The 25,842-nt window shown below is 38.5% G+C and overlaps 1 protein-coding gene across 1 annotated transcript in view; it reads right to left on the bottom strand.

Moving 5' to 3' along the window:
* Window positions 1–17,716: 17,716 nt before the first annotated feature.
* The window catches only part of ITGA1 (integrin subunit alpha 1), a 149,229-nt gene continuing 141,103 nt past the window's right edge, over window positions 17,717–25,842 (bottom strand). Inside the window, exon 29 of the mRNA XM_010966304.3 lies at window positions 17,717–21,372. Coding sequence (XP_010964606.1) covers window positions 21,328–21,372 — 45 coding nt within the window. The 3' untranslated portion in view covers window positions 17,717–21,327. The remainder of the gene's footprint in view (window positions 21,373–25,842) is intronic.

The raw sequence follows: 25,842 nt of genomic DNA, 5'->3' as shown, positions 1-25,842 counted from the left end.
GGGAGCTTTGTTTACACATCAAAAAAATGAAATCAGTGAAGATGGGAGAGCCTCAAAAGATTTTGAACTTAAGTTTTGCCAGGAATTATAGTCTTAATCACGCAATCTAGATCTTTTCTGCTTCTGCATCCCCTGTTACGCTACATAAGAAAGCAACTGCTACTATTGCTACCTCAGAAACTTTGGTCCATTTGAGTCTTGTCATATTTGTCTTTAAGTTTCTTGCATAGTTCTCTTCCAGACCTTCTATCGCTCTTTCTTATAAATTCTTGTAGTGTCTAACGTGATCCTTCACTCGAACTAAGTTGAGAATCTTGCAGTAAATTCACTTTTGTCATTTATCCACATAATACAATTTTGTTCAGCACCTACCACGTGCAAAGTCATAGGCTGAGCACTGCGGTAAGAACCAATACGTTAACTGCCCACCCTCAGTGTGCTTGAGATCTCATTAACAAATATTGTCCTCAGAGCCTTGCTCTAGCTGAAGTCATGGGAGGCATACAAGTGGAGAATATGGAAGTTCAGTCCGGTTTATGCCATTCAGTGGAATGGAAGAACGTTTAGGCACATTTTCTTTAGATTTGGTCTGAACCTTTATAAAAGTACAGTTATATGGAAGGTGGCTCATCAAAAACCTTTAGATCTGAGGGTCGATGGAAATGTTTCAAGGCTGCAGTTTGAGGGGACCTAGCACTTTCCAAGCCCTAGAGCCATCCGTCTCCACACGCCATGCTGTGGTGGTGCAGTTCCTGCTCTTAGAGTTGCAGCCCATGGCAGATACATAGAGGCAGTAGTGACTGCCACACATTTGTGAACTGAAACTTGTCAGCTGCCAGTCTTTGAGTACAGATGAGATCGCATTCATGCCAATGCCCAAATGTCCTCCTGTCACTGTTCCCTCCTACCTGTGTAGGGCCCTCAACCCCTTAGCTATTTCTTGAGTCCCTGGGTTGTGACTTACACTCCTGGACTTGAAGATCAGGCTGCCGTTGGCCTCTGCAGCTTGAGGCCATGCTCTCCTCCACCACTGCGTGTGTGTGGATCTCTGCCCATTTCCACACTTGTGATGACTTCAAACTTCATGCTGTCACGAATCTGCCTGAAAATGAGGAGGCTGCTACCTCCTCTCCAGCTGACATTTTCTTAGAGGGATACCCAGAGAGGCCTGCATTCACTCCAATGAGTTACAGGAGCCAGTGGGATTCACCTGTGGCCCTGTTTCCCTCCCCTCCCCCAGATGCATACCTGGATCCAGGGCAGCTGAATTCCAAAGCGTTCAAACAAGTTACCACATTTTATCCAGAAACACTATTTCCTCCTGACACTTGGCTTTGTTTCTTAGGCCAGCTCAGAAGTTTTTCCACCATACTTCCTTGAATTTTTGCTTCTGATCTTTTCCATTCTCCACCCTCTTCTTCCCCAACTACCTAATTCCACATGACACATATGACTAAATCTCAGCTCCAACCCCAGAACAACTCCCTGCCATACACTTAGAGATGTTTTGTTTAAGTAGAAAATTATACTAGTGATTGTTCTGGTTTTTCCTTTAACAGTTGCGTTGAGATATAATTGACATATGTGAACTGCACTATTACAGTTGTATGATTTGATGCATTTGCATATTTAAACTTTGAATAAAATTTAAATAATACTAAAAGATTTTTAAAAGTACACACCCACAGTTGTGTAGGAGTGTGTGTGTACTCCCACACGCATGCATATTTGTGTGTGGGGTTGGAGGGCAAGAAGGAGGCACTCAGAGGAGACAGACTAACTCGAGGACCCAGACAGAGACAGGAGGGCTGGTCTTTCAGAGCCACACGTCTGTTTGAGCTGTGAAACCTTCAGGGTAGGAACTGTCTCCAGGAGACAGTCACCCTGTGAAATATTAACCCAAGGAACTGGAGGTTTTCAAGGGGAATTATTAACCTCAGTAAAGCAAGGTGTCAGCTCTAAATCCCCAGGCTCTGGGTGTGTGGGAATAGATTAGAAGGATTACAGAGCAAAATGGTAAATGGTAGTATCATCCCAGGGACAGAGTAAAAGACACTGCTATATTTTGGCCAAGTTGTACCATAAGTGGTGTGGTCAATGGCTTCCTCATTTGAGCAAGTGCGTGACTGGATTATGAGCCAGAGGAGGGACTGACCCCTCTACCAGTTAGAAGCCACAGAACACACCACTTTGACATAAGGGCTCTTTTGAGCCGAAAGCAATTGAGAATAAACAGACTCAAGAAAAACTCTCTGCCCTTCCCCTCTCTACTTGGAGTGCAGGACAACTCTCAATCACCAGAGACTACTCCAGACTTCCAAACCAAAAGAGGGCACCAGAGAAAATAACATAACAAGCCTTATCAACTAGCCCTCATCTTTCATTAATTTCTCCACATTTACTTTTCCACAGTTTGCAGCCCATAAAAGCCTAAACTACTTTTCCTTTGTCTTGTCATTTTCTCTACAAAATTCTTGTGCTTTGTTGGATGCTCTATAAGCCCAAGTTCCAACCACCCCTTTCTGTTGGAGGAGATGATTGTCCAGAAGATGTGACCAGCCAGTGACCCACGAGCTGGACCCAGGCAACCAGGGGCTCCTCACCTCATCCCCTGTCCTTGGAATGTGTGTGCCACCCACTGTTCCCCAACTAGGGGCCACATCTAGGATGCAGCCTGGAGAGAGTAATGTGTTACTGAGACATCTGGACAGTGTACATGACTGAACCTTGTTAAGCCCCCCATGTAAACTTTTAAGATTCTGGCAGGTGAATGCAGAGATCTACTCATCTTACAGCCGCCTAAGACAAGCCCTGTGTGTAAGTTCCCTTGCTTATTGAATCTGCCACCTACCAATCTGGAGTGGCTGCCTCTTTCTTTTGTCTCTCCTTGCTCTCCATGCACAGGGGCCAGTTTGCAAACCAACACCTTTTGAGTTACTCATCACTGAACTTCCCATGTATATGCTCCTTGCACGACGTAATAAACTTCTGCTTTTTATTTTCTTGTTTTTCTCTCTTTTGTCAGTCTAATTCACAGTGCCCCAGGCTGTGAACATAAAAGGGTGGAGGGAAAACATCCTTCCCCCACCAAGCATGTTCAGATGATGGATACCAAGAGCAGAAGAAGGCAACTATGCCCTGGGCACCATACCATGCAGATGGGCCCATCATGAGGGGAAGAGGAGCAGAGGAGAAGGAAGCCAGGAGGACAGGATTGCTGCTAATTGATAACTGTGAGATCCACATTCTAGTGACCCATAGAAGATCCGAGGAAAGGTCTGGCGGTCCTACACAGCTCTAAACAGGACTTGAACCAGAGAACTCTTACTGTAATACCCCCATCTAGCTCATCTGCGTGTCTCAGTGTAATGGCCCTCAGGCCTGGGAACCCAAGGATCTCACACATCTGCTCGCTGTATTACAGGCAGACCTCATTTTATTGCGCTTCTCTTTCCTGCTCTTTGCAGATACTGTGTTACTTTACAAACTGAAGGTTTGTGGCAACCCTGTGTCGAGTAAGTCTATCGGCACCACTTTTCCAACAGCATTTGCTCACTTTGTGTCTCGGTGTCCCATACTGGTAATTCTCCCAATATTTCAAACTTTTTCATTATTATTATATTTGTTAGGGTGATCTGTGATCAGTGATCTTTGATGTTATTACTACTGCTTGCTGGAAGCTCAGATGATTATTAGCATTTGTTGCAATAAAGAATTTTTAATTGAGTTATGTACATTAGCTGTTTTAAGACATAATGCTATTGCATACTTAATGGACTACAATGTAGTGTAAACATAACTTGTATCTGTACTGGGAAGCCAAAAACTTCATGCAACTCGCTTTGTTGCAATATTCGCTTTATTGATGTGGTCTGGAACTGAGCCCGAGATGTCTCTGAGGTGTGCCTGTATGTATTATTGCATGTAAGCTACTTTTTACTTTTGTTTATAGTCTCTTCCCCACCCCCAGAGAAGGGTTTCCTTTTATGCCCCTCTCGCTGGCTCTCAATATCTGCAGCAAAGCAGCAGAACTTCCTGTACTTATCTTTGGGTTGTAGGCTGCAGAGATGGGCATATGGATGGAGGGGAAGATAAGTGAAAAGCATCAGTGCTGATTAGAAAGGTTTAGATCAACCAGTTGTTGAATCACTTTCTATCCGTTAATATACAGTTCATTTGAACCCAAACCAAAACTAACTGTTGCTATTTCTACATGCTTAAAATTACAGACGTATGGTCTATAAACTGTGGCAAAAGAAATAAGTAACTATTTTTGACTAAAAAAAAATCACGTTTGTTAACGCCATTTACAGTGGAGATTACATTTAAAATAGTTTAAGAAGGTTATTTTGAATTTAAAGGAAAAACAACTTCCTTGTTGCTCTAAATTATTACAGAAATTAAAAATCTATGTATACCAATGAGCAGAGGGCAGTGAGAGAATTATTTGACTGTTTACCATGTGCTAAGAATGCCGTGTGTAGTCTTCTTTTAAGTTTATTTTGTTTTGGCTTCTCGTAATAACTTTATGAGCTATTGTTATGATGTCCATTGTGTGAAGCTTATTCTTAGAGAGCCAAGGTCAGGAAACAGCCCCAAGAATGTGCAGCTAGTAAATGGCAGAGCTGGGATGTGGACCCAAGTCTCCCAGACTCCAAAATCCACTCTCTTTCCACCATATTAAAGGGCCAAATTATATTTTCTGATACAATTATACTTTGAGATACAAAATCCCAGATCACACTCTTCAAAACTGCTTTATAGGGAAAAGAACCATATAAACGTACAGGTTGTTAATGCAGCATATAGGATCTGAGTATTTCAGTCAGCCTGGTCAATATTTGAGAGAGACGTTTGTTCTCTTTAATCAGTTTCTAGTCAAGGCAGCCAAATGGGCTTAGACTGAAAATGCCTTTTAAAGACCTGATTAAATATGAAGAATCAGTCTCTCTTTCCTTTCCTAGACACTGTGGCTTTAACATCGGCATTTTGTTTCCTTACATTGCATCCTAAGAGGATTCTCTCCCATAACGTCTGATAAGAAATACAAAATGAAAAAAATCCAAATATAATATAAACACAGTTCCCTCCTGACTGCCACACACACAAAGTTTCAAAGGTAAGGAAAACAAACTTAAAAATATATCACAATCACAAAATGCACCTATATGGTGGAATGCTACTCAGCAATAAAAAGGAACAGACGACCGATATGAATGAATTGCAAACATTGTGCTGAATGAGAAAAGGCAGATACAAAATGTCACGTACTTAATGAATCCACTGACACGGCATTCTGGAAAAAGCACAACTAAAGGGACAGAAATCCGATCAGTTGCAGAGCAGGGCGAAGAGGGAGGAAACTGGCTAAAAGGGGCATGAGGAAAATTTTAGGGTGACAGAAATATTTTTTTGTTGTTGTTTGTTTGTTTTTAACATTTTTTATTGATTTATAATCATTTTACAATGTTGTGTCAAATTCCAGTGTTCAGCACAATTTTTCAGTTATTCATGGACATATACACACTCATTGTCACATTTTTTTCTCTGTGAGTTATCATAACATTTTGTGTATATTTCCCTGTGCTATACAGTGTAGTCTATTCTACAATTTTGAAATCCCAGTCTATCCCTTCCCACCCTCCACCCCCCTGGTAACCACAAGTCTGTATTCTCTGTCTGTGAGTCTGTTTCTGTCCTTTATTTACGCTTTGTTTTTGTTTGTTTGTTTGTTTTTGTTTTTGTTTTTTAGATTCCACATATGAGCGATCTCATATGGTATTTTTCTTTCTCTTTCTGGCTTACTTCACTTAGAATGACATTCTCCAGGAGCATCCATGTTGCTGCAAATGGCATTATGTTGTCGGTTTTTATGGCTGAGTAGTATTCCATTGTATAAATATACCACCTCTTCTTTATCCAGTCACCTGTTGATGGACATTTAGGCTGTTTCCATGTTTTGGCTATTGTAAATAGTGCTGCTATGAACATTGGGGTGCAGGTGTCATCCTGAAGTAGAGTTCCTTCTGGATACAAGCCCAGGAGTGGGATTCCTGGGTCATATGGTAAGTCTATTCCTAGTCTTTTGAGGAATCTCCACACTGTTTTCCATAGTGGCTGCACCAAACTGCATTCCCACCAGCAGTGTAGGAGGGTTCCCCTTTCTCCACAGCCTCTCCAGCATTTGTCATTTGTGGATTTTTGAATGACGGCCATTCTGACTGGTGTGAGGTGATACCTCATTGTAGTTTTGATTTGCATTTCTCTGATAATTAGTGATACTGAGCATTTTTTTCATGTGCTTTTTGATCATTTGTATGTCTTCCTTGGAGAATTGCTTGTTTAGGTCTTCTGCCCATTTTTGGATTGGGTTGTTTATTTTTTTCTTATTGAGTCGTATGAGCTGCTTATATATTCTGGAGATCAAGCCTTTGTCGGTTTCACTTGCAAAAATTTTCTCCCATTCCGTAGGTTTTCTTCTTGTTTTATTTCTGGTTTCCTTTGCTGTGCAGAAGCTTGTAAGTTTCATTAGGTCCCATTTGTTTATTCTTGCTTTTATTTCTTCTAGGAGAAAATTTTTTGAATGTATGTCAGATAATGTTTTGCCTATGTTTTCCTCTAGGAGGTTTATTGTATCTTGTCTTATGTTTAAGTCTTTAATCCATTTTGAGTTGATTTTTGTATATGGTGTAAGGGAGTGTTCTAGCTTCATTGTTTTACATGCTGCTGTCCAGTTTTCCCAACACCATTTGCTGAAGAGACTGTCTTTATTCCAATGTATATTCTTGCCTCCTTTGTCAAAGATGAGTTGACCAAAAGTTTGTGGGTTCCTTTCTGGGCTCTCTATTCTGTTCCATTGGTCTATATGTCTGTTTTGGTACCAATACCATGCTGTCTTGATGACCGTAGCTCTATAGTATTGTCTGAAGTCTGGGAGAGTTATTCCTCCAGCCTCTTTCTTTCTCTTCAGTAATGCTTTGGCAATTCTAGGTCTTTGATGGTTCCATATGAATTTTATTATGATTTTTTCTAGTTCTGTGAAATATGTCCTGGGTAATTGGATAGGGATTGCATTAAATCTGTAGATTGCCTTGGGCAGTGTGACCATTTTAACAATATTGATTCTTCCAATCCAAGAGCATGGAATATCTTTCCATTTTTTAAAGTCTTCTTTAATTTCCTTCATCAATGGTTTATAGTTTTCTGTGTATAATTCTTTCACCTGCTTGGTTAGATTTATTCCCAGATATTTTATTACTTTGGGTGCTATTTTAAAGGGGATTGTTTCTTTACTTTCTTCTTCTGTTGATTTATCGTTAGTGTAAAGAAATGCAACTGATTTTTGAACGTTAATTTTGTAACCTGCTACCTTGCTGAATTCTTCAATCAGCTCTAGTAGCTTTTGTGTGGACCTTTTAGGGTTTTCCATATATAGTAACATGTCATCAGCATATAATGACACTTTTACCTCTTCTTTTCCAATTTGGATCCCTTTTATTTCTTTCTCTTGCCTGACTGCTGTGGCTAGGACTTCCAGGACTATGTTGAATAGGAGTGGTGATAGTGGGTATCCTTGTCTTGTCCCAGATTTTAGTGGGAAGCTTTTGAGTTTTTCACCGTTGAGTACTATGCTGGCTGTAGGTTTGTCATATATAGCTTTTATTATGTTGAGATATGTTCCCTCTATACCCACTTTGGCGAGAGTTTTTATCATAAATGGGTGTTGAATTTTATCAAATGCTTTTTCTGCATCAATTGAGATGATCATGTGGTTTTTGTCCTTTCTCTTGTTGATGTGATGTATTACACTGATTGATTTGTGTATGTTGAACCAGCCTTGTGTCCCTGGGATGAACCCCACTTGGTCATGATGTATAATCTTTTTTATGTGTTGTTGGATTCTATTTGCTAAAATTTTGGTGAGGAAGAAATATTTTATATCTCGATTGTGGTGGTGGTTACATGACTATGTACATTTTTCAAAACTCAAAGGACTGTTATTTGAAAAGAATAATTTATACCTCAATAATCATGACTTTAAATTTTAAAAAAATCCAAAATAGAAAGAAAATATGTCTATAGAAAAGGAGATCTGTGGGGTAAATTCTAGACTCAGAAATAACATCTGGGGAAGGGACAGTGGCGGAAATGGAGCTTGGCGTGCATTTAAGGAAACAAAATGCCAATGTTAATGCCACGATGTCTAGGAAAGGAAAGGAGAGAGACTAATTCTTTATATTTAATCACATCTTTAAAAGGTATTGTCAATCGAAGCCCACATGGCTGTCTTGACTAGAAATTGATTAAAGAGAATGATGTTTCCTTTTATAGTCAGTGAAAATGAAACTTAAACATAAAGAAAATGCCTCTTTGGAGAGCTAGGCAACTCCTGGGATGTCTGAGCAGTCCCTCTTGCTCTATTATTTCTATCAGCTTAAGGACCCCTCTCTCACAATGCCTTGCATGCAGTTCAGTCAACATTCCTAGGAAAATCTGGTGTTCATTCTCATTTTTGCCTTCAGCCAACTTCTGAATTCTGTGTAGTAAGGGAAGTTCCTCTCTTCATGTTACATAGACCCTGTCACATTCAACCCAACACATGCTTACTGAGTACCTGTTGTGGCAACTACCTCTTGGAGAGCAGAGGGAAGACAAAATGGAAGTACAATGCATCCTGCCTTCAGAAAGCTGACAGCTTGTGGGTAAGAGGCACTCATGCAATAAAGCCCACTCCTTGGGCATAAAGAATTTCTCACATGGCCCCTTGCAGTCAGTCCTCTCCCCCTATTTCAGCTGCAGCAACCAATTACCTGCCCCCTATCAGTATAGTTCTGCCTTTTCTAGAACTTCTTATAAATGGAGTCATCCACAATGTTATCTTTTGTGTGGTCTTTAGCATAATGCTTCTGAGGTTAAACTACGTTGTTGGGTATCAATAGTTCATTTATTTTTAATTGCTGAGTGTATTCCACTGCATGGCTATACCATAATTTGTTTAATTATAAACAATTTTAAACCACTCTAGGCTGAGTGTTCTGTTACATGAAGCAAAACACATCCCCGAATGAATTATTATTTATCCAAAATACTTCCTTTTTCTGGAACATGTATATGAAAATATTTATCCTTCTTTATGCAAATGGAAGATGATTTGTTTTCATGTTTTGCTATAAAGTGTTTGGCAATTATGGCTTTGATATTATTTAAAATTTTGGGAAAACTTTAAAGGCACTATCAGGGATGGAATTCTTCAGAGTCTCAATTTACCACCCTCTAAATACTATTCAAAAATTTGCTTTTACCATTTTTAGTTCATATTTTGTTTTTACTAATTTTTACTAAGTCACTTGCTACTGCTGAAATAGTTTTCATTTAAAACTTTTTACCCAATAGCATAATAATTTAATATCTAAGATCTTAAATAAGTAGTACTAATTTTTGACCTATAACAGCAATATATATGAGCTAATATATTATGAAATCTATACTTCTGCCTTATAAGCTCTCATAATTCTATTAAGAACCGACTTGTCACTATGAGAAAAGATCATTAGATGCAAAATGCATCATAGCTGTGCTGTATTTTATGTTTACTCTGTCATATGTTCTCTTGGTTTTCACAGTAGCTTATCATACGGTAATGATCCTAATATTACTACAATTTTATCAATTGGGTTCTTTTATTTGTATTTTTTGATAAGTTAAAACACTTGTCTGAGACTCCTGACAGTTGGTAGAAGGGAAATACACTGAGAAACAGTAACTTGAGAGGCAATTTTAGACATTAAATTAATATGGAGACAGAAAAGTTAAAGAATTACTTTGCAGAATAGGCAGTTTAAGGACCTCATCACTCTAGGATATAGTTAATAGGTTAAAGAAAATTGAGATCAACGCACAGACACCTTGGTTGAGGCAGAGCTAATATTAAAATCTGAAACATAAGGATGTGCTTTCAAACAATTAGTACTTCTCAGAAGCAGAGCAGGGTCTGCAGCTGGAGTGGCGAGAACCTCACTCTTAAGGCTTGAGAGAGGCTGGCTCATACTGTCTGGGATACAGTAAAGAAGTTTCCAGTATTGAGTGACTTTTAAATTACCTCCAAATCTATGACTCTATGATTAGCAAACACTGTATATTCATGGTTTTCCTTCCAAAGAGATATAATAACAGGATAAATAAAACTTAGCTCAGTTTATCAATTCCTGCATTCATTCAATGGTAAACAAATATTCACAGAGTGTCTACTATGAGCCAGGTACTACAAAGATAAATGTGTACTTTCCAGTAACTCTGTTTTCATTTCTGTTTCTGAGACTTCCTCTCAAGTCCCTGCCTTTGGGAGGAATAGCTTTAGAATCAGATGGATCTTGGTTTTTATTTCAGCATCACGATTTACTGGCTTTATAGTCTTGAATTAGCCCTTAACTCCTTTGAGTCTCAGTTGCATCACTTGTAAAACAGAAATAATACCATCATTTAGTGTAATTGATAGGATAAAAAAGCATAGTGTTGACAAATTGCCTAGTCCAATGCCTGGCACGTGGATGCAGGCAATAAATGTTAGTCTCCCCCCTTTTTTCCCTTTCCTTGTAGAAAAATGGGAGACCTCACCCAGCTGCATCAACTTCATGCAAAACTACCTGCTTCACATCCAGCAACTCTACTCCTGGTCATATATCTGTAAAAAATGAAAACTTAATTTGAGAAGATATATACACCTGAACATTCATAGCAGCATTACTTACAATAACTAAGATATGGAAGCAACCCACCAGATGAATGGATAAAGCAGATATGGTATATAAACATATATATAGCCACACCCACAATGGAATATTACTCAACCATAAAAAGGAATGAAATTCTACTATTTGCAGCAAAGTGAATGGACCTCAAGAATATTATGCTTAGTGAAATAAGTCAGAAAAAAACAAATACTGTATGACATCACTTATATGTGGAATCTAAAATATAATACAAATGAATGTACATGCAAAACAGAAACAGACTTACAGACATAGAAAACAAATTAGCAATTACCAATAGGGAGAGGGAAGAAAGGAGGAGCAAATTAAGAGTATGGGATTAAGAGATACAAAGTACTATGTATAAAATAGATAAGCAACAAGGGTATACTGTATAGCACAGGGAATTATAGCCATTATCTTATAATAACCTATAATGAAGTATGATCTGTAAAAATTCTGAATCACTATGCTGTGTACTTGAAACTAATATAACATTGTACATCAATTATGTGTCAATGAAAAAAATTATTAGGAAAACAAAACAAAACCACCTTCACATATCCCAAATGTACACCTCTAGCAGAACTTAAATGATTCCATTTAAACATACATTTTTCATTCATGATGATGTGGCCCATCTTAGACGCTGAAAAACTAATGTGCTGTCAAGCAACACACTAATTGGGATCTTTGCAGAATTACCCTTCTTATAATGATGAAGTATGCAGAGTGGGCAGGAGTGAAAGAAAGGTTTGAAAGTGTGTGAAAGGGAATAACGCTACTTGGGTGCAAATAGAATAGAAAAGTCTGAGAGTAAAGGAAGGGAATAGAAAATAGAAAATGAGAGACTCGGCATGTGAAACTAAAGGGCATTTCTTCAAGGACGGTTAATAGAGTCCCTGGCATGGCTAACTTCCAGCTCCGCTAATTACGGTGTGATGGAAAATTCTGGATGTGATTCTTCATTAACCAGGTTGAGGCATTTCTACTTTTGCCTTTAGAATGCCATTCGGGATTGTGGTATCTAAATGAATTCATGCCACACACTCCGTTGAAAGATACTACAAAAACAAACAAAAAATAGCTGAGTGAAATGGCAGCTAAAGACCAAACCTGTAGATGTTTCAGTGCTTCTTTTATTAATTCAAGCCAGTACTTGCCAATCAAGTCCTAACTAGACCCTGGCACATAACCAAACTGCATTCGTCTGTGAAGTGGCTGGCAGCCGGGGTGCCTATGGACAGTGCTTGTCCTATTATTCCTGTGATCAAGGAGGAATTGGACCTCTGTAACTAAACTCTGTGCAGGTCGGGGACTCTACACACTGATTTAAGACTCAAGTCTCAGAGTGGGATGACTCCATGATTCTGCTCTAATCCACACAGAAGTTTAAGTTCAGGCACCAATGAATCCTTGAAAGTCTGCAAGACATCAAAGTCAACTCAAGTATAAATCTAGGATTTCTATATACGTAGAGGAATTCCAGGGGCCTCCTTCACAAGATTAGAATCTTCCCAAGTCTGGAATTGTACTCATCTTACAGTTCATTTTGTTTGATAGTAATCCAGCCACTCCAGCTCTTTTATGGTTACTGTTTGCATGGTGTATCTTTCCCCCATCATTTTCCTTTCCATTTATTTGTGCCTTTGACTCCGTCTCTTTTAAAGGGCATATGCATGGACCTTATTCTTTTACCAGTCGGACAATCTCTGACTTCTGATTTGAGGTCTTAGACCATCCACCTTTAATGTAATTATTGATACGGTCAGAGTTGCATTTGCCATATTACTGTTTTTATTCTGTCTCCTGTCTCATTTGTTCCTCTGTTTCCCCTTCATTGACTTCTTTTTGTTAATGCTTATAATATATTGGGGCCAGGCCTTGTTTTTGGCAAAAATTATTTTTTTTTCTAGGATTATTTAAAAAATAACTCAGTTGTGCAGGATAAATGGGGCCACATTTGCTGTTATTCTTAGCAAGATTATCTTTCCCATCTTTTCCTATCCACTCATTTCTCTCTGCCCTACTTTACTCCTGCTTGAAGAAGCAGGTAAACAGTCATTATTTGCTACTTGGACTATGGCGAATTCTAGTATGACATGTGTCTATGTGTATAATGGTTATTAACTTGAGAGAATGTGGGAGGGAAATAATTTTCCTCCCTCTTGTCAACTCTAGAATAAGGGAAAGAATTTGATAGCTGTCACCCTTTTAATATGAAAGAAATTTAAGAAATACTATGTTACATTTTAAAAAGTACAAGGTACCATATTCTTTGTGATTTCAAGCATGTCAAATTAGAAATGTGGAAAAAATAAACATATATGCTCAGAAACAAGACAATTTAATGTTAGAAATTTCTCATGCTGGTATAATAACTGTTCAAAATTTTTTTCTGTTTTCCGTATTTTCTACAACGTGAATACATTCCCTTTTGCCTACAAGGATTTTTTCCCCTGATTTAAAAATTGATACTCCTTTGTTTAAAAACAATTCAAATAACATTCCTATTCTAAACGAAACAGAAATCATCTCAAGTCCTTTTAATGATCACCTCTATTTGGTAAACATTGTTTCTGACATCTGCTTATGATTGTCACATTAATTTTACAACTGAACATCACAAAAGATTTTATTATTTTATTTATTATTTATAAACCTAGAGTCAGCCTATGCTCTAGACTTAAGAATAATAAATTCCTGTGTATGCCATTTATTTTACAGAGACTATATCCAGATTCTTTCTAGTACCTCCACTGCATTCTCATCCGGGGTGAGGGATGAAGTGGGAGAAATACTCACCTCACAGCAAGACAGAAAAGACTGTGCACTGGGGCATGTACTGGCACAGATTAGGTAAGGATCTTACAAATCACCCCTTCATAACTCAGCCTGTTTCTTCTGTAAAAACACCTTCCTCACTCACCGTCCAGCATAGTTTGAGGATAAAATCACTTACAAGATGCACATAATGTTATTACTTCCAAAACCTCTTCCTGCATTTTCTTCTAGCCCTTATGTATGAAATAATTTTATTTCTTTAAACTATAGGTTGAATAGAGAAAATAACTTTTATTTTTACTTCTTAGTACTTTTCTTTTTGTTTTACACTATGTGGTCCAATCTATTATTATACAGCAGATAATTTATTATTAAAACATCTCATTAGGAGAATCTATGTAGTGATATGGATTCTGTGGTTTTTGTCTCGAGTTTACAAAAGACTAATCGCATTGCTATATTGTGCACAGGAAACACCACAGACAGACAATTTGCTTTTTGTTTTTTCCTTTCAGAGCATCAAAGTGAAAACCTACCAAGGAGCTAAAAAAAAAGTTGGTGCTTTGGAAGATATATTAATCTTGGATAAAATTCATGTACTTAAATCATAGCAGTCACATTCTTCTTTGAGTCATTTTTTTATTTAACATATAAGACAGGATGCTCATTTACCTTGACGTAAAATACACAGCTGAGGCACAAGATAAGATACAGTTATACAAAAATATCAGACCTCTGACCCCAAGTCAGTGTACAGGATGCACCGTACATAGGACATTCAAAACATTCTTTACTTTCTCAGCTACTTCTAATTATATCAGCTTAAATCATTGCTACCTGATAACTGATTTCTTTTTAAAAAATGGGTTGAAATTAGGCACAAATTCTTAGAGTCAACATAGTTTGTGCTTCTTTGTTCTTGAATGCAATCAAAACGTTTTCTTCCAATGAGTTTGTCCAATTAAAGTCTTGCAGAAATGCACACACTCTTAATGAGTTTATCCCGAGGTAAATACAAAAATAAGCAATGAATGTACTTTACGTTAGATTCTGCAGAAAAGTTTATTGGAGTGAGGAGTATGATACATGTTTTGGGGCAGTAGTTATTATATACAATATTTTTCTTTCTAATAAAATGGATACAATGCTTTACACTGTCCATTAACAGTTTTACAACTCCACAGTAGTAATGCGCAGTCCGCCAGTCTCCTTACGGGCCACTGTTCCCTTAAAAGGAAAGCAGAGGGTGGCTGCTGCATCCTGGATAAGGGCAGGGGTGTCTCTCAATTAAACACCAAGTTTCCGGATGTACTGTGTGAAATGATTCTAGCATGAAGAGGATCTGAGCTGTTGTTGCTTCAAATGATTGTTTTTACTTGAGCCAAAGTATGTTAAACTCCAGGAAATTAGTTCTAGTCAGTAGACAGATAAGAATGTACTTTTACTCTTATTTAATCAACAATTTACTTGTGTGAAGTACGTGTGTTAGTATCGCGGCTGGGTATGATGCGGTCTAAGGGAGCTTACAGTATTTTGAAGAGTAAGGGTATATACATAAAAGACAGACAGCCTCATCTCCCCCGCAACCCCCTGCCCGCCTCCTCCAATTTTCTTCTGTCTCCCAAGATGCAAGATGCCTTGGGGACATGACAGGAAGACTGTCACCTGTCACCGGACCTATGATGCGAAGATCTCTCAGAAAGCCCTAGTGTGTTGTGTGGTGACCCCTTCTGCTTGGCTACTCTATAGAAAAAAAAATGCAATTGTGCCACTCACTTTTCCAATCCAATCCTCTTTCTACCTCTTAAAAATGAGGGTGAGGAGAGGGACTGTCAGCAGGGGGCGGTTCAAGAGGAGACCTGCCTTTCATTCTGTCATTTGGAAGATTTCTTTTAAAAATTTTTTTCCCAATCTCTATGCATAGATCAAACTGAAAGAAAAGATTAAACATTGAGTCTCAGTCTATTGCAGACAAGCTCCTGAAATTCCAGACAGTCTTTTTTCATCAAGATGTGACTTGAAATATGGTAAGATCAAACATAATCACAGTTACGAGTGTCTCTGGTATCTGCCTAGTATATTGCCATGATTTCCATGATGTTTCTGATAATTAAAGGATTTCCAAGCCTCAACTCACCAACAAGGGACATCCAGCCCTCAAGGTCCTGCAGGATGGCACCAGGCTTAGAATGGCCTTGCCAAGGAAGCCTCAAATCAGAGTCAAACATTCCCACTGTACAGTTGAGAAGAAAGCAAGTGGAAGACAGAAGGCAGAGAGATCCTGCAAATGGGCCCTGGGTCCTACTGCTTGGTCCTCATGGCATTGAAATTCTCCAGGCTCTGACAGGAGGAAAATGCAAGGAGCTCTTGTGTAGAGTTCTGAAATCATTAGCTATGGGAGAAAGGCTTTGATGTATTTAAAAAGGAAAATAAAGGCTGATCTCAAAGCAAGGAGTTCAACATTAGAAGTGATAAGTGGTAACTCATCTTTAAATATTTTGGGGGGATGGTAAAATTTCAGCAAGAAATGTTTATATGTGTGCCTGATTGGGGATGGAGGGAGCTGATTCTGGGATGTAGTGGATTCGGGAGCTCAGGGCATTTATATGGGGTAGAGGAGCCATTTCTCATTAGTTAAAAGCTGGACCTCCTGGGCACCAGATGTAGCGACAACTGGGCTGGGGCTAAAGAGACTACACTTGCTCCCTTACTTTTCCTCAAGGTTGATGGTTAAAGACTGTTACTTGGAATTTCTAAATTCCAGGTTAAATTTTAATATGAGGATCAAAAATACTGACTTGTTCACCAGATTACAATGTTAGATTTTAACTCTCTTTTTATTGTTCTACATAAGATGTTGCCAAACAGTGCTCACATTCAGGAAATGGTTGCACTTAGCTTTTGGTCATGCACTGCAGAGTCCACCCCCAGGGGTGGTGTCAGAGTTTCTGGGAAGGAGGGATTTAGGATGCCAGTCTGATTGGAAGGGTTGCCCAGCAGATTCACCTTCAAGTTGTGTCTGCATTAAAATTCTGCTGTTTACAGTTAACCTGTATATTTTAATTAAAAAGTAGCATCATTTTGAGGATGTTAATGCTCTTCTTTTCATTTTTTAGATTATTAGTTCCATGGGTGAGAATGGGGATTATGGGGTGCTGATGGAGATCCACTGAAGGGCTAAATCCTGCCGGCCCCCCCGCATTGGCATAGCTGCTGACAGTGTCCCACCATGGTCTGTAAATTTCTTAAAGATGTTCCATCTCTGAAGCACCTTTCATGCTGTCCCTACTACATTATTCCATACCAACCCTTCAGAGGGCCACAGAAGGACCAAGGACTGAAGTCCTGTATAAACAATCAAATCACAGAAGCTGGTGTTGACAGCAAACAGAACACACTTTTTAAACAGGTTTTTCCCTGGTAGGCTTCTCGAAAACCTCCCCTGGGGAAGAAGACTAACGGAGAGGGACTGAGAAGGGTTGCAGAACAGTGAAGGTAGTAGGAGACTCTTTTTTAAAGGCTGACTTGCTGGAAGCCTCTTTACTGAGCAATGATGTGAGGGCACCAGCACAGCACCACGCCCTGAGCACAGGTCGGCCCTGGTTTTCTCACCATCGGGCAGAGCAAGACAGTTAATTCACGCAGAGCAGATTAGGACACGCTTGTCGGAGACATGATCCTGTAGGAAAGTGCACCACATGGAAGCTGGCCGGCAGCCTTCCACGCAGCGCCACCGCAAGCCCTCGGGCTGCCTGGAGAGACGCGGCTGGGGCTCCTCTTAGCCTCTCCTCCCACCCAGCTTTCCTCAAGCACTACGCAACCATCTTTTGCTTTTGTGTGAATATTTGTTTTCCAATTGAGCCTAGATAATTGGTTTTGTAAAAAGGTAAAATTATAAATTATTATGGTTGAGTCAACATCACATTTGGTAAAAACACCTCCTCCCACAAGCTTCATGTCCAGCCCACTAAAGACGCAGATAATACTTAGAGATTAAACTGCCCATGAATCTAGTGCTCGGAGAAAATAAACAAATTGGATCACCGAAGTTCAAACTGGATCATAGAAATTACAAACATTTACAAAGGATGACCTTTCACAGAGTGGCTCCAGTTCCTAGAGAAAGTGGAGCAGTGTTTTAGTGGCTGTGTAGGTCTGATTTTCACTGTGTGTCGCCCTTTACGTTTCTTTTTTTTTTCTTTTTTTTCTTTTTTTTTTTTTGCTTATAACTCCTTCCTTTGCCCACAAGTTCATATCAGTTTTCATTAATATTAAAGGAAGGCTATAATTTTAGAAATTGAAATTGAAGACTGGGGACCTATGTAGCAGGATTGTAACCCAGCAGGACCCTGCTGGGCCTTCCTGGGACAGACCCCTCCCCATGCCCTCTGCTGTAGCTCTTCTCTGAAGTACCCAGATAATAGGATCTCACGCATATTTCCTGAGCTTTTCAGATGCTAAAAACCACCACCAAAGGGAAGGAATTAACTACCTGATGACAGTGAGCATGTGGCCTCCAGACATTCTGGTGCCCAGGGGCTGACAGTGTTGACGGCCCTGTTACCTCCACATCAACCCATCAGAGAACTGTGCATGAGCTGAGCAAGTACCCTGCGATGGCCGCCCCCACCACCCCACCTTGCCTTTACTTAGGCTTTGCTCAAACCCTTCTGGGAGTTTGGGATTTTCTTGAGCATTGGCCCTGCCATAAACCTTTATCTGCAAACTCTGATGTTTTGGTTTGTTTGGCCTCACGCTGTGTCGGGCACATGAACATTACGTCTGCTGGGCTTGAGATCAGCATTTTAAGAATAATTCGAAATATGATTGTATTGTGCGTGTTTGTGTGTGTGTGTGTGTGTGTATATATATATATATAATATTTATATCTGTCTATCTGCCTATATTTGTCTTCTAATCTATCTCAATGGTGTGCTGAAGCCAGCTCATCCTGGATCATAAGAGCTGACAGATACATTTTCAGGAATTTTGCAACTGGTTAGGGTTAAGTTGATAGCTTGAAAATGACCATAGCAAAACTACTTAGAACGTGGAAATTGGCAAATGACACAAATCAAGGATTTTTTTCCTCCTGGAGAGCCAGTTGTTAAATAATTTACCAATATAACATTGTGAGTTTGGTCTGGAAAGAGACTTCATAGATATTCAGTTCACAGTGGAAGCAATAATTAATTTTAAAAAAATCAAAGTTAAAAAAAAGAAATTTTGTTTGCAATTTAACTTAGCCAGTAAACTCATAAATAGTCTTAAATATTGCTTTTCTTATTAAAATTTTAAAAAATAAAATGATTTAGTATATTTCTTAATTGCTGACTATGTTTTAGAACATTTGTACAAAGCTAATTTGGGATGTCTATTGACTTACTATTTTACTCAAAGCCGCTACATTTGTGATATTTAGATAGTTGTATAAATGTAAGCTAAAGTTAAAGTGAAAACTATATGCAAAGTGGATGAATCAAACTTTTCTTGTGGTGTATCTTTTATGTGTTTATTTTTTGTAAACTCTGTCATTTGGTATTGAGGTATTTTTTGTTCAATTTGTGTCCATGCATGTGTGTGTGCATGTGTGTTTATATACACACGGGCACAGAAGCACAGACACGTATGCACATAAACCTCAACAAATGACAAATATAAGGGAAGTAGGATATCTGGCTCATTAAATACTGAAACACCAGGAATGACTTCTGTTAAAAATTATGCCAGGTTTATCAGTAGCCATTTGATCTGGCCAAACAGCTCTTCCTCTGTTTTCTGGCAAGTTCAAAATGCCATCTTTCCTGTTTTCCCCTTTGGGTTAACAACATACTTAGTTTAAATGTGCACACTCCTGGTTCAGTGAACATTTGCCTCGCAGTCACAGAGGACATGTGTGTGTTTTAAAATGTTTTATCTGGTAGAGTTATCTCTGCGCATGTGCTGAGATTGGAGCAGAGCTGCTGAGCAGACCGTGCACAGAGCAGGGCAACATGGTGACTCCAAATAAGAGAGACATGAGTTTTGTTGGGCAAAAAAAGAACAGGTGGAAACAATGTTTTGTGAACCTGGAGATGAGGGTGGGAATGAAGAAGATTATGAAACTGGACACTTCTGAACAATGACAGGCCAGCAAGAGGGTATCAAATCTCTGGAAAGATTTAGCCTTTCTTCCAGAAACCGATGACCTCAGCACTCCCCAGGTGCCCATCTTTGACATCAGGATCTTAGATGTAGGTGTGGAGAGCCATGAGGTAGGCTGCCTCTGAGTCCACAGATAATTCCTTGGAAGTTAGTTTTTAAAAATTAAATCCATGGCATTTAATTTCTTCATTGACTTGATGCTTTTTGAGAAAAGCAGAGCCCAGAATTTTCTGGATACCTGTGGGTTCCGATCTTGCGGTCAGTTGGGTGGAGAGATGGCGTTGCTGCTGCAGTATCAGCACCTTTTACAGCAGTAGTTCACGTACGCATTCATTCATTCATTGTTTTCTTCCTAAGAAATGGAGCAACCTAGGAGCTTATGCTACAGCAGAGTCCAATGCACCATAATGATTACTTCAAGAACAAAGAAGCTCATACAAAGCTGTGATGTCTTTCTACTGGTGCGAGTTTTCAAACCTGAAATCCTTCAAAAGACACTTCTGGAGATCTCCTTAAATACTGATAAGCCACACTCCAAAAGCAGTGGCTTTGTGGTGAAATGCAATACTGGAATGGAATACTGCCTTTTCATAAAAATAAGAATTGTGGTTGGAAAATTAAATACCTTTAAAAAGATGAAAAATAAACATACTCTCACAGCTTGAGGGTTTGAGTGAACCATGTACCAAGGAGTTGGGAAAACTCCTACATTCGGTTACATCCTGGGACTTCTAATGCTCAGAAGCCGCCGGGCAAAGATGGCCAGCATTTCAGTGGCGCTCCATGTATGTTGCCATGTTTCATTCAGAAACCACTTTAGCACATCCCACACACAATGTGACCTTTCATGGCAAGTCAGTTATACCACACAAAACTGCTGTGCTTTCTCAGTACAAAAGAGTTCTGAGTTTTAGAGTTCAATATCAAAATTAAGTGTGTTCTGTAAAAGCTTAAATCAACCCATTCAGTGCACTGGCTTTTAAACAAGTCTATTTTGATTTTCCATCCTAGACAGAATTTCAGCTCAATTGTACTAAACACTTCGGAAAGAAAACTTTCCAAGTACAGAACCCAACAAAAAGATGCTGAAGGTATTCTCTGGGATTTACTTCTATTTTTGGTCCATGTTGTATATAGACTCTACCTGGGAAATTTTTCTCATTTAAACAGGGGAAAGTGACCTTTTTCAGGTAATTCCTTTCTTGGCACGTAAAATGTTGATTATCATGCTGAATGTGGATATCCATCAGGAATCAATGGAAAAAGCTTAACTTACATAGTCTGGAAAGTAAATGTTTCAGTGATAATCATAAAAACCTTTTTATGACTCCCTTAAATACTTTGAATGGTGATTTAATATATAAGCGTATTTTTACAGGTTATTTTTCATCTTCAAAACATTGAAATTTTCCTTAAATACTCAACAAAAATGAGTAATTATCTAAAAATATTTTTCAACATCTTATAAAATATATCATTAAGGTATTATTTCTGGATCATGCTTGATCTGTAATTTTCCAAGTGCTTAATCCCTGATGGATTACATAAATTATGTGACTACGACTTTAACTGAATTGATAAATTTCTTGTCACATATTTGAGGCAAACCTGAGGACAGATCATTGAATAATTTTTTCTCTTCAAAAATGTATCATTTCTCCATTTTCTTCTTTAGTGGTCTTTTGAAGAATCCAATCTGTTGAGAAAATACCAGACAAAATACAATTAATTATTTGAATTTAGGTAATAAATACTAATCTTCTCAGATAAAATGTAGTTTAGTAATATGTTAGCAATTGTGGACATAAAAATCATATAATCGAGAGGTATTTTTTCATTGACCTAGTAAGTAATATTGAATGTCAAGAAATGACATTTATTAAATTGCTATTTCATTTTCAAATTTTTTGTTGATTAAATATATTATATCTCCTAGTAAAAACTAGTACATGTAGCAAACTAAAAGGCTTCTGGGAAAATATTCTGGGAGACATACAAACTGCAGTTACCTAGCACTATCTCTGCCATCATCTTTCTTTTTCAGGGATTTTGCAGAGAAATTTCCATCAAATAACCAATGGTCATAAATTGAGGTCATTAGAGCTGGTGGTGAATCTGGTAGGTACACTATGGCTAAGGAGTTGGGGAGATTTCTGAATTGTCTGGATTAACTTTAAATGTGTTAGAACATCTGTCTACATAGGCCTGACACAAAGAGCCTCTTGAAATCACCCTGTGTCATTTGAATATGAAAACGAAGTCCCTGAATATACAAAAAATTTCACATGGTGGTGAATGTGGGTCATTTTTCATTATGTTTTGTGATATCAGGCATCATAAAAATTACAAGTTCTTTATTTCTGATTATACAGAATAATAAGTATGGGAGCTGAAAGGGATTTTTGCAACATTCTAATCTAAAATGGATATTTAAAAAAAAGAAATTTTAAAAAAGGTCCTAGAGAAGTGTTTTTTAAAAAAAGTCTATGTATATATATATTTTTTTAATTTGAGAGTGGATTATAATAGTTAAAACAAAGATAGTGAGTTAAGTCTATGAAAGTGTGGTACCTTCACATCATTTTAATCATGAAGTCATGGTAAATTATGCAAGGGAATTATGTATATATATATATATACACATACACTATATATATAAAATATATATTATATATATATTTAAATAATTATTGAATAGGTGAAGGTTTCAAGGGCACAAATGGTCAAAAACATGCAGTTTTAAATTAGAGCAGTTTTTCTCAGGACTTCATGTCATCCTCCATGCCAGAATCTAGTTGGTGGGAGATGTCACAGAAAAGATGGCAACAGAACAAATGAACATGAAAAAACAGTACATTTGTCTTCCTTAGAGAATTCCAGTTCTCCTACACGTATCAGGTCTTTTCCTTTGAGCCAAATATTAAAGTTCTGAATTCACAAACCATTAGGCCTCTTAACTTGTCCTTGCACGTCCTGCATCGATGATAAATCCGACAAGGCTGTCACAAAAGCAGGTGGCGAATTACGACTTCTTTTTCCGCCCCGCCTGGCTCCTGACGTCTATCCTTTTCAAGTCCTTTTGCTTCTTTTCAACCTTTCTCTGCTTTCACACATTCCATGCTTTATTTTAAAACTTAACTTCAGTTATCTAAACTTTCCCACCCAACAGGTTCTATTAACATTGGATTTTTAGTGGAAGTTGGGTGATTAGAGTGAAGACTAAGAAAACATAGTTTATAGCTTCAAACTGAATGAGGTCAATACAAGCCAACATTTGCAGCAAGGTAAGTTTGTTTTCAGCACCCAGACTTTCTTTGTAGCATTTGCTTTCCTTCTTTTTCTTTTTGTATTTACTTAATGATCTGACTTGTGATCCCCTAGTTCAAAACCTTATGGCAAAGGTCTTATAAAACAGTCCCTGGCAGAAATACCTGCTCAATGACTATCATATAGTCATATACATTTATATTAACATATAAAAGACTAAAAGATGGCAGTGCTATTCCCCTGTCCACACTACCCAAGGATATGCATATTAAGTGAGGAACAAGCTTTAGGATTCGTAAATAAATCATCAATGGTGGAATTTCAGACATCGGAATAAGATTAAGTTAAGAGAGAGGAACCATCTGCTTTCTGGGGTTCCTCTGTGGACTGAGTCTCACTCTATTCTATTGGTTATATTGGTCTGACTGGGCTTCTCTCTGAGGGTGTGGTACCATATTTCAGGACATGTTTTTCTATGTTTAAACCTGTGTCCCCTACAAGCCTTCTCCCCTCACCATTAAGTACATTAAACACCTACTAAGATTCTGTCAAGCTTTAATCCCTGCTATGCGAGCTACGAAGATAAAGATATAAAGACTTTTTTTTTTGAAATGTAATCCCAGCTCCGGGGGGAACGTTTGGCCTGTTTCCTGCACGAAGTCTCAGACTGAGAGTTTTGGTGAACTTACAGAGTGGTGGGATTTGGAGGAAGGAGGAAGAAAGAATAGTCCTGAGGTTTCTGGTCCAGGTCTAATGAGTCTAAAAAAGATGCCTGGGGATGAGAGTAGCTCTTCTGAGCCTCCTGCAGACCGAATGCTTCAGGGAGGTGCAAGCAGGAGGAGGGCCAATTAAGATTTTCAGTGTAATCAAGCTGCTGCGAGTCTGAGCCCAGTCTCTGCTGAGGGACTCTCTCTCTAATACCAATCGTGTTTATGCGTTTTGGAGAGTTCATGACCCTCTTAAACAAAACCCAATTCCTGGAGCTCCAGAGTGAAGAGCCCCGCCCCACAGCCTGCAGGGGTGGGATATATTGGATGAGGGGTGGGCTTTGCAGAGAGAGCAATGCTTGAACCTTGAACCGGCCCCTGATTTTAGCTGGTAACTCTTGCAAGAGTTAACTGTTTGCTTCAGGGTCCTCAGGTGTAAAATGTAGTTAGAACACTTAGTTGAGAAGGTTGTAAGGATCACAGAGTGAATAAGCAAGAGAGAACGCAGAGAGAGGAGCTGATGGTGTTGGCACAGAAGTGAAATGGCCCAGATTCAGATCTTTACTCTGAACCTGACAAACCCTGTGGCCTTGGGAAACATATTTAACTTGCCCATAACTCAGCTCCTGTGGTTACAAAATGAGGTTCATAATAGTGTTTTCCTTCTAGAACTGATGTTAGTATGAAAGCAGAAAAGCTTACAACAGCTCCTGGAGTGTGGTAAACTTATTCAATAATTAAGTGCTGGCTCCCTTCCGTCCTACTGTGGAATCACCGTTCTGATGGCCGGGTCTCCCACCGATGTGGCTGATCAAACTGTACCTACTGGGCAGGACAGTCCAAAGGTGGTTAAATGATCTTGCTTTGGGCTTAAAAAGAAGATCTATGAAGCCATCAGAACGTATCATCAAAACATTTACTGGATGGAAGAATGTGTTTGATTTTACGTTTATGCTTTTCCAGACTGATGACCAGAAAAAAAAACAGCTGGCTGAAACGTATTTGTTAGTTTTAAACAGAGGTACGCAGCCAGAGAGACTATCCAAATATCAGCGCTGGCTTTCCTCTTCTCATGGCAGCAGTGTCCTAAAACTGCACGGAGCAAGTGCTGTGCTTAGAATAGGAGACCACACTGAAAGAAATTAACAGTAAAACGTTCTCCTAGAGGTGGCTATGAGCGAAGAAACCACATCCTACATTTCAAGCAACTTGACACCACTAAGCCGGCCCTTGGGTACCACAGTGTGGCAAAGCCAGGTATTACAGACAGAGCACGGATACCCTGCAATGTAGGAGGAAGAGCTGGAGGTTTGAGATGGTGGAGATTTCTGTCTTGAAGACTTTGCTAGAGAAGAGCTATGGATTCTATTTACTGAGCTAAATGCTCTTGACCTACATCTTTAACATGGCTTTGTTCATCTTCTGTGAGAGTAACCCTCCAAAAGAGGAAGTTAGTCATTATAAGGGGCAGAAAGGAAAGGAACAGTTGATCATGTGGTGGGAGAGAAATTTGTTATTTAAATTATTTGATTAAAGGTAATTCTGCTGCTCAGGAATTAGAAAAATGAACATGCAGCCACAATCTGTATTTTTAGCATAGTTTAGCTATTCAACAAAATAACAGGTAAACTATAGGGTGATATGCTAGAATTAATGCCAATTTGATGCTTAATTAGAAAACATTAAATTCAACTTTCCTATGAGATTTTATCCTCTATTAAATTTATCCTAAAAGCTACCATCTTAGTTCTGCTTAATTTGAAAATGATACAGCTAAGTGTTTGAAAAATCTTGCATATCTCAATTTAAGCAAAACATATATGTAAATATGTGGATTTACTTGACAGAAAATAGATGGTTACTCGGTTTTATAGGAGGATTTGAAACAGAAGTCTATAAAACTGTAAGATTTCTGTTTCATCAACTAATTAATAAATCTCATTTCTTATTCAGGTACACAATGATTGCAAAAATGTGGTATTTTTATAGGTTAAAGGAGCATTTAATTTTTAAGATACATAGAGATATGTGATTAGGATAAGGCATATCTTAACTGTAATTACATGGTTTAATATTCTTAAATTGACATAGGAATTCATCCTTTTCTCTTTCTGTAAAAGAGAGTTTTCATTCTTCTCTGTTTGTAAAAGTAACGTATACCTAATTTAAAATTTCGTGTTAGAGGCAAGTGA

This window comes from Camelus bactrianus, chromosome 3 (genome assembly GCF_048773025.1).
Source record: "Camelus bactrianus isolate YW-2024 breed Bactrian camel chromosome 3, ASM4877302v1, whole genome shotgun sequence".
NCBI lineage: Eukaryota > Metazoa > Chordata > Mammalia > Artiodactyla > Camelidae > Camelus > Camelus bactrianus.
Note: the sequence above shows the minus strand (reverse complement) of the source record. Positions and strands in the feature narration are given on the sequence as shown.